The 10,000-nt window shown below is 37.6% G+C and overlaps 1 protein-coding gene across 8 annotated transcripts in view; it reads left to right on the forward strand.

Annotated features, from left to right (window-relative positions):
* Positions 1 to 10,000, forward strand: part of LOC135116409 (mitochondrial inner membrane protease subunit 1-like) — a 387,804-nt gene that overhangs the window by 133,642 nt on the left and 244,162 nt on the right. For all 8 annotated transcript variants that reach the window (XR_010276301.1, XR_010276300.1, XM_064033858.1 and 5 more), the window contains one exon: positions 2,678 to 2,731. Coding sequence is in view for 3 of the 8 variants with exons in the window: in XM_064033858.1 (XP_063889928.1) it covers positions 2,678 to 2,731 (54 nt within the window). In the remaining 5 variants the exon portion in view is untranslated. The remainder of the gene's footprint in view (positions 1 to 2,677; positions 2,732 to 10,000) is intronic.

Genomic DNA, 10,000 nt, shown 5'->3' on the forward strand with positions numbered 1-10,000 from the left:
ATGTAATGTATCTCCCTGTCATTATTTTTGTTTATTATTTATTATTATTTATTATGTTTATTATATTGATACTTGTTTTTGTCTTTTTCCTTCCTTCCTTCCTTCCTTCCTTCCTTCCTTCCTTCCTTCCTTCCTTCCTTCCTTCCTTCCTTCCTTCCTTCCTTCCTTCCTTGCATCCTTCCTGCCTCCCTGAGTGCCTGCCTGCCTGCCTTCCGTCACCCTTATATTCCTGTTTTTCATTTTATCCTTCCTTCTCTCTGCTATATATATATATATATATATATATATATATATATATATATATATATATATATATATATATATATATATATATATATATATATATATATATATATATATATATATATATATATATATATATATATATATATATATATATATATATATATATATTCTCTCTCTCTCTCTCTCTCTCTCTCTCTCTCTCTCTCTCTCTCTCTCTCTCTCTCTCTCTCGGGAGTTCGTTGATGAATTGGCATGTTCTCATGACTCTCTACCAGTATTTATTGGTGTTTCATCTTTTTCTATCCTGCATGAGTCTGCTCCCGGGAATTAGGTATGGTAGTTGTACGGTGATAAATAATATTTCAGTGCGACCTTTGCAATATTTTCCTATATCTATGAAAGCTTTCGTTACTGTGGAGTGTGCCTCGAATATTATTATTGTTTTTTTTTAATATAAATATTTTCGTTATATTTGTCCAGCACATTTTTGTTTATGCGTTAAGAAAGAAAGTGACCATTTAAATCCCGAAGTTTAATTTCATTTGTATAAAGAAGTTTAAATTAGAGAGCAAAATGAAGAAGGACTCCTTAACGTGTGGGAAGTGCCTGCCAACCTACTATGGAGGGTGTGCTGCGTAAATCATGATTGTATAGGAGCGTGATGTAACCTGTTCACACTGATACCACTTACAGACAAGCCTTCAAGTACCTTGGTATTTCGTAGTAGTGGTTTAAATAATGTTTTGACTTGTTTAGATAATCATCAGAGAGAGAGAGAGAGAGAGAGAGAGAGAGAGAGAGAGAGAGAGAGAGAGAGAGAGAGAGAGAGGGGGGGGACAGGTAGGCAGGAAGGCAGACGGTCAAAGAGACAGGCAGGGAGGCAAGCAAGCAAGCAAGCAAGCAAGCAAGCAAGCAAAGAGGCAGAAAGACTAACTTGCGGGGAAAGAGATGGATGGACATACAAAAAAGAAAGGAAGAAAGCAGGCAGACAGACAGGGTGACAGGGAAATAGTCAGGCTAACTTGAAGAGGATAGGCAGGCAAAGAAGCAGGCAGACAGGCAGGCAGGCAGAAATAGAAGGCAAGGAAGTAGACAGACAGACAGACAAATAGACAGAGGGACAGATGGATGTGCGGGCAGGAACAGACATGGACAAAGTAGTTTTAAATAGCGGCAGAAACTGGAATATTTCATTCCAATGAATATATTTTCAAAATTTTTTTGTAAAATACTTTAATAAATAGTTTACCGTGCCCTGCAGTGAGTACTTAACCAAAAGTCTAACTGAATTAGTCAGTGGGATATTAATACAGCATAATGTTTGCACAATATAAACGTATGCCTCTTCCGTCTCTCGTATATTCTTTCGTGATAACAATTACTGTAAGCGAAGAAAATGCAAACATAGTGACCTAACTATATTTTTCTCTCATGGCCTCGTATTTACGGTATGCCATTTTTCGTGCACAATACGTAGTTGTCATTGATTTCCTAAAACTACTAAATATACCAGAAGACAGACCTACTGACCCATACTCGTAAATATTGTTCCACTCGTAATGTTACACCACACGCACACACACACACACACACACAACATTAATACAAATAGATGCGCTGCAACAAAGCAACAGAGATTGGGATGCTCATTCTTACAGAGCATTATAGTGAACATGTGAGGCAGAGATAAACAGACAGACACAGACAGACAGATTGATTTACAACACTTAGTAACATGTACTTGTTATAAGCAATTCTAAGTGACCATTGCTTTCCCGTTCATTCCCATTCATTGAAGCATTTCAGTGTTGAGACGCAAAGGTAGTGTAAGTGTTGAGGCAGCGGTGGTAGTGGCCCCTTCACCTCGCAGCGAGGCAGGAAGGGGAGGCGAGGGACACCAGCAGTGACTGGCCTGAAGGCGCCTTGCGTCCCGCCTCCTCTGTGCGACCCTCTCCCTTGATTGCCTTCATGCATCAATCGCAGCATGACTTGTGCTCCTCCTCTTCAGTCTCACTTAACTACCACCTTCATATTCTAGACACCGCTGAATGTTGGCAAGCTTTACATTTATTATTTTTGCTTCTTTTTATTTTCTTATTTGATCTTGTTATATATGTAATGGTGTTTGTTCGTTTTATTTTGTTGCAGCTGTTGTGCATATTTAACATTCTCAGCGTTTGAAGTGTGTTCTGTTTTCAGTGTTGTTTTCCATGTATCCATGTGTTCTTGCTTGGAGGAATTTGACACGTTTTATTTATGACATTTCGTGTTTTTGTTCAGTATTTATTCTTTCCTCTTTTGTTCATGTGTATGTTGTTAACTCATGCAGTAAAGGATTTCTGGTGGTTCTGTTTATGATGCTTCATTTTTAGCTCTTTTTAGAATAGTGAAGCTGCATCACTTTTTTATGTGGATGTTTTGATATTTTCAGGAAAGGATGGCAGGTGGTGCCGCGGTGAACACTCCCAACACATGCAGGAGGAAAGTGAGTACCTGCTTCATTACATCATGTGCCCTCTATTTTGATCTCGCTGTTAAACTTTTTTTTTTTTTTATTCATGTCAACGGAAACCTGTCACTGTTGCCTGCCTTTCTCCTGTCAGCTTCCCACGAATCTGTGAATTAAAGAAAGGATGTGCTTCCATGGTATCGTATCAGTAGTGTTATCCATTGAAGGATTAGTTTAAACATTTTTCCAATGCGTTGTTTTTGTCTCCCATTTTTCTGCCTTCCTAGGGTATATATATGAAAGAAGACAGAATGTAAATTTAGTCTATAATGTTCATTGCAACATCTTACAGGGAAAAAAGTCCTTTGAGAATTAACCGAGAATCTTTTTCAAAACTATAATTTTTTGTATTCCAGTCTTCGTGTGCTTATTTTAATGTATGCATAGAGAAAAGAAGGATACGAAATCATATGTTTTCTATAACGGTGTCATCTTTTTGGTATAAATATTTACTTAGAGATTCAATTGAAACCTAACAATTAGCTGTCATTTTTGCGTTCGTTTTATATATATATATATATATATATATATATATATATATATATATATATATATATATATATATATATATATATATATATATATATATATATATATATATATATATATATATATATATATATATATATATATATATATATATATATATATATATATATATATATATATATATATATATATATATATATATATATATATATATATATATATATATATATATATATTTTTTTTTTTTTATGTACGTATACTCGTATATGAGTGAAGAAAGGAAAGATGCAATTACAAAAAAACTTTCCACAATAATGGGAATATTCACTTGAGGTCTTTTATAGGTAACAAATATCAGATCTTCTAGTTTATATGTCTATTTATCCTTTAATGTGTTTTACCGTTATGTAGATTAATACTATTTTGCACGTTATGATAAAGTGTCCTTGGAAACTATTACTGTAACACATTTCATTTAGTGTGAATTTGGTTTCCACGTAAAAAAAAAAAAAAAAAAAACTCTCCTTCTATGGAGAAAAAATATATATATTTTCTTTGTTCAATTGGTATTGATATTATTTTTAACTCTGATTTCCCGGGAAGCGCCACCACCATGATATTTGTGACCTAACCTAAGGTAACTTTTTAGCGTCATAACCTTTGTTGCAGCTTTATTCAAGTAAAATCAAAGAGAGGAAAGCTTGTATAGTTCTGTGAAGTGTTCTTATTTGTCTCTGTGTGTGTTGATTGTCGCCTTGAAAAGTCAAGGTGACGTGGGCCTTGATGACTAGAGCCGGCCCACACTATTTGTCTCCCTTTTTTTAGAGGCTCGTCGTTGTAGATTTCTGAAAATATTAGTTTTCCTCACGTTTTTATTTTCCTTGTCAGCGAATGAAAGATAATTCATGATTTTCTTAATCATTTAGTAACGTATTTAATATCTTTGGAGGGATCATTCCCGTAGCGGAGCGAGGGGGCTCTATTTTTGTTACCGCACATCTGTACACCCCACCGCTCCCGCCTGGCCCTGGAGGGCACAACGATGATTTGGCCAGGAGCACCTTTTGATGTCCATCGTATATAAAAGTTTCGATTTCATTTTCGGAAATACTTCTTGGTATCTTTTGAAGGCGTATCTTTGTTATTTTATTTAATTTCTTCGTCAGACTCACCTTTTTTTGCTGTATTTTGCATATTTCGATTTATCGGCATGTGGGCGAAGGTTTCTGCCTCGCAACTCGCACAACTATCGCCTCATCACTACAGATCGAGCTCGAGCGCACAAAATGCGCCAATTATTTGCCATAACTCACTTCATATACGGGAAAGGGTTGTGGGAAGAAGGTGTTGTGAGGAGTAAACATAGGATAAATTAGTTAAATCTAGAAAGGTAGCTAGCTCAGGGAAGGTGAGAAATAGCTTAAGTATTTACCACACAAAATGTAGCAATATTTTGAATAAAATAGACTTGCTTAGAAGAATAGTGTGTGTAGAGAAATTTGATATCATTGCTTTAACTGAAACTTGGTTAGATATGTGAGGAAAAGTATTTAATCCAGAGGTCAAGATAGATGGTTATACATTGTTCTATAAAGATAGGGAAAACAGGAGAGGAGGAGGCGTCGCGTTATACGTTAGAGACACATTACAGTGTTGTATTAATAGTAGATTTAAAACAGATAGAAAAGCAGTAGTAGTACAACAATGTACAGTAGTGGGAGTAGTGTACAGATCACCGACCAGTAGAAAGGAAATTAACACCTCACTGTGGCAGGAAATAAATAGAGCAGGCAGGTACAGTCAGGTATGTGTGGTAGGAGATTTTAATTTTAGGAATATCGACTGGAGTCTGATGGTGGGTAACAAGGAAGCAGAATTTCTTAAGGTAATTCAGGATAATTTTTTAAAACAGGTAGTCGTAGAACCCACAAGGGGGAATAATATTCTAAATTTAATTCTTACTAACACGGAGGAAGCAGTCACGTAGGTAGAGGTTGGAGGACAGCTAGGTAACATTGACCATAGGGAAATTAGGTACAATTTAAAATGGGAAGAAACTTTTAGAAGCAGTAACACTAGTAAAATACTTGACTTTAGGAGAGCAGAATTTGAGGAATTAAAAAGGTACCTCCAAGGAGTTGACTGGCAACGGATGCAGGGTGAGGTCAGGTCCGGGACGGAGTTGAGAGAGATAAGGCAAGATGTGAGAGGTGAGGTGAGGTGTGAGGGTGTAGGACAAGAGGAGGTAAGATGTGTTCGGAAGGGGCGGAGGAGAGAGGGAGGGGTATATGGGTGTGAGTATGGTGGAATGTCAGGTCATGCTGAAATGAGAGAGGTGAGGTCGAGGCGAGTAGATGAGCGAGTAGAGAGGATGGTAGGGGCCGAGATGAGGGAATTAGGTGAAGTAAATGTAGATGAATTGTATAAATATTTCGTAGATAAAGTTCATACAGGTCAGTTAGCATACGAGTATATCCCGTATAGGGCAATAAGATCACAGAAAAATTATCCTAAATGGATGACTGCTAGGTTAAAACATTATATAGGGTGGAAGAGAAGTATATATAAGACATTAAGGGCAGGTGAAGAAGTTTTAAGGTCACAATATAATGAATTAGTTAGAACAGTCAGGAAGTTAACGAGGAAAGCTAAGGGCAAGTATGAATTAAGTGTAGCCAGCCATGTGAAGACGGACCCCCAAGGGATTTTATCAGGAATAGAGGACGAAGAATAAGGATACTATAGGTCCATTAAAGGCAGCAGATGGGGAGCTGGTTAGTTCTGGGGAGGAGATTAGTAAAATTCTGAATGAGTATTTTTCATCTGTCTTCACCCAGGAAAACATGCAGGATATGCCAGATAGTGAACATATGTTTAGAGCAGATGAGAATGAGAAGCTGACAGATATTTCCATAAGTAGAGAGATAGTGGAACAGGAGATAGATAGGCTAAAAAAAGTTCAAGACACCAGGACCAGATGAAATATATCCCAGAGTACTTAAGGAATGCAAAGAGGTTATTAGTGAGCCATTAGTCTCTGTCTTTAGGAAATCACTTGAGTCAGGTGAGGTACCAGTAATGTGGAAGTAGGCTAATGTAGTACCCATCTTTAAGAAAGGAGATAAAACTTTAGCGTCTAACTATAGATCTGTCAGCTTAAATTCAGTTATAGGTAAAATATTAGAGTTAATAAGAGCGAGGAACATTAGGGAACATTTAGACAAACATAACTTGATAAATTAATCACAGCATGGCTTCACGAAGGGGAAGTCTTGCATGACAAACTTGTTAAGTTTTTACAGTAAAGAGTACGAGGCAGTAGATAATGGTGATAGTTATGATATCTTGTATCTGGACTTTAGTAAAGCATTTGACAAGGTACCCCATGAAAGGCTCCTGAGAAAGGTTAGGGCACACGGGATAGATGGGAAGGTGTTAGGCTGGATAGGGTCATGGCTTAGCGACAGGCGAGAAAGAGTTGTAATAAACGGCTCGAAATCCGAGTGATGTCATGTAATCAGTGGGGTGCCACAGGGATCAGTATTAGGGACATTGTTATTTCTAATATATATCAATGCCTTGGTTAGTGGAATTAGTAGTGATGTTAGTAAATTTGCGGATGACACAAAGATAGATTAATTAGATCAGAAACGGGTGCCTTCGCCTTGCAGGCAGATTTAGGATGAATGAATGGACGGACATATGGCAAATGCAATTTAGTATCAATAAATGTAAAGTACTTAGCGTAGGTAGAGGAAACCCACACAGTAGGTACACATTAAACGAACAATCTCTGGTAGTTACAGGGTACGAGAAAGATTTAGGAGTTATAGTTAGCTGTGAACTCCGTCTAGGAAAACAATGCATAGAGGCCAGAAACAGGATAAATAGGGTACTAGGATTAATTTTTAGGAGTGTTAAAAGTAGAAGGCCGGAAGTAATATTAATGATATTCTTGGCGCTGGTCAGACCTCATCTAGACTATGTTGTGCAATTCTGGTCTCCACATTACAGGAAAGATATAGGTGTATTGGAATCAGTACAGAGGAGAATGACAGAAAGGATACAGGGGATGAGGAGTATTCCTTACGAGGCGAGATTGAAGTCATTAAATTTACATTCTTTAGAGAGACGTAGGTTAAGAGGGGACGTGATAGAAGTCTTTAAGTTCCCTTTCAATAGTCCAGGAGTCAAGCAATATCTTCATTCTTTCATCCCTTTCATTGGTAAACTCTGGAATTCTCTGCCTGTTTCTGTTTTTTCCCCTTCCTGTGACTAGTTGTTTTAAGAGTATTGAGGCACTTCCAGAAACATATTTAGTTTTTATATTGACTTTTATTTTTTTATCTTTTTTTTTTTTTTTATCTGTATGTATGGAAGCGGCAACTGAAAAGATTTTTTTTTGTTCTTCTGTTTGCCATTCGCCAAGAAGATATGAGAGCGTGAGTATAAATAATGGCTATATGCAAATGTAAGAATACCATTTTATACCGACTCTAAATTAAACATGTATTGCATTGTTTACTCCAGTTTACTCCAGTTGAACCGTCCGATATCTTTTGCATCTAAATGATTTTTGTGTTCAGCTATTTGAATTTTCATTTCCAAATGCAGCTCCATGTTTTTGAGAAGCACAGAGGGTTGGAGAAAGACAAATCTTTCCTGAGTCTTAATAGGTGAATGTTAATAACAGTAGTAGTAGCTATAGTAGTAGTAGTAGTAGTAGTAGTAGTAGTAGTAGTAGTAGTAGTAGTAGTACTACTACTACTACTACTACTACTACTACTACTACTACTACTACTACTACTACTACTACTACTACTACTACTACTACTACTAGTAGTAGTAGTAGTAGTAGTAGTAGTTGTTGTTGTTGTTGTTGTTGTTTTTGTTGTTGTTGTCGTTGTTGTTGTAGTAAAGAGCAGGATTATTATCTGGAGTGACACCAATTCAGTTTTTGTATAATTTGTATTTTCTTACTATTATTCCACACCTTGTCAATCCATGCAAGGAAAAAAAAGAAAAGCAAAAAAAGAAAACGTATATTAAAAAAGTGAGAGGCAAGACCAGCAAGTGAAACACGCCCTGCCTTCTCCATAGACTTGACGTGTTTACTGCCGCGCTTCCTGCCTGATAATTATACAGTCTTACGCTGGAGGCGCTTAATGTGGTGCATTTGTATGAAAGAATTTACTTTTTGCCATGAATCTCTCTCTCTCTCTCTCTCTCTCTCTCTCTCTCTCTCTCTCTCTCTCTCTCTCTCTCTCTCTCTCTCTCTCTCTCTCTCTCTCTCTCTCTCTCTCTCTCTCTCTCTCTCTCTCTCTCTCTCTCTCAGCTCGAATTATGATTTCACTGAGTGGTTTAAGAACATATTCACATGTTATTCATGAGCCATCACATCCAGCAGCAGGCAGGAGGAGTAGGAGGAGGAGGAGGAGGAGAAGGAGGAGAAGGAGGAGGAGGAGGAGATGGAGGAAAGAACACAAAGGAATACAAAGGAATGCAACGGAAGACCAAACCTTGAGTTACTGACGAGGCTGTTTGGATAATTATTCTACATTAACTATTATTGGGAGATACAGGATAGTACAGAAGGTTCCTCCCCACCAATCTCTCCAGCAGAAGCTGACAAGATACAGGAATTGATACCACGTGGTATAGAAAAACCACAGAGAACTTGAGAGAATAGTGAGGGAAAGAGTTGTGGTCTGTCTACTTTTGTTTGTGAGGGAGAGTGTAACTGCATGATAGTTGTGTGATGTGGTGTGTGCGTAGCGCAGGTGAAGGCACAGTTTGGTTGTTGAGGGGTGGTGCAGAATCCTTGCGTTGCGCTTTCCAGGGAGGCGGCAGTCAATCAGGCCACAGCTTCGGTCACTGTGTTTGTGTACCTTTCCCTTTAGGGCTGGATACACAGGTTATCGCCTGCTACTTTGACCTCTAGTACTTAAAATCACAAAGTTGATCAATAACAGGAGAATGCGGACGAAGAAAATGAGGATTACAACATGTGATTACATAGGATAACCAAAACAAACACTCCCACAGGTCTTTACATATCGCGTTGGAATTAATTTAGATTAACTACCCTTTAGTAAAGTAAGCTAGACCAGTGTATGACTGCCAAACCGACACGCCCTCGTGCTTGTGCTGGCGTGGGAAAACCATCGCGCTGTGTGGGAAAAACTGGCTGCGTTTTGATTGGAAAGAATGAAGTGAGATTCTATTATTATTCCTATGCAAAAAAAGTAGGAGGAGGAGGAGGAGGAGGATGAGGGTAATAACAGCATTAGTAAAAACATCCACTTTAAACACCCCTTTGTCTGTGCCTTTGGACGCACAAATTACCTCAGAATGTTACGTCATAATGAATAAGACAAGTGAAGAAGCTTACTTTCTTTTGAATGCCGTCTTTTCGGAAATGTTGATTTTTTTTCTATTTTGTGCAAAAGACAAAAAAAAAAAAAAAATACAATTTTTTAGTAGAGTGAAAAAAATCTACAATTCATCCTAAGAAGGAGGAACAGAAAAATTACGAACTATACCACCACCACCACTACTACTACTACTACTACTACTACTACTACTACTACTACTACTACTACTACTACTACTACTACTACTACTACTACTACTACCACCACTACCACCACACTTCACTCTCAACTTCTCCCATTTTCAAGAATTCCTCTCTTCTCTTGCTTCGCTATACCATCCTTCATCCTCTCTCCCTTACGTTCCATCCTTCCTTTCGCCGAC

Source organism: Scylla paramamosain, chromosome 31 (genome assembly GCF_035594125.1).
Source record: "Scylla paramamosain isolate STU-SP2022 chromosome 31, ASM3559412v1, whole genome shotgun sequence".
NCBI lineage: Eukaryota > Metazoa > Arthropoda > Malacostraca > Decapoda > Portunidae > Scylla > Scylla paramamosain.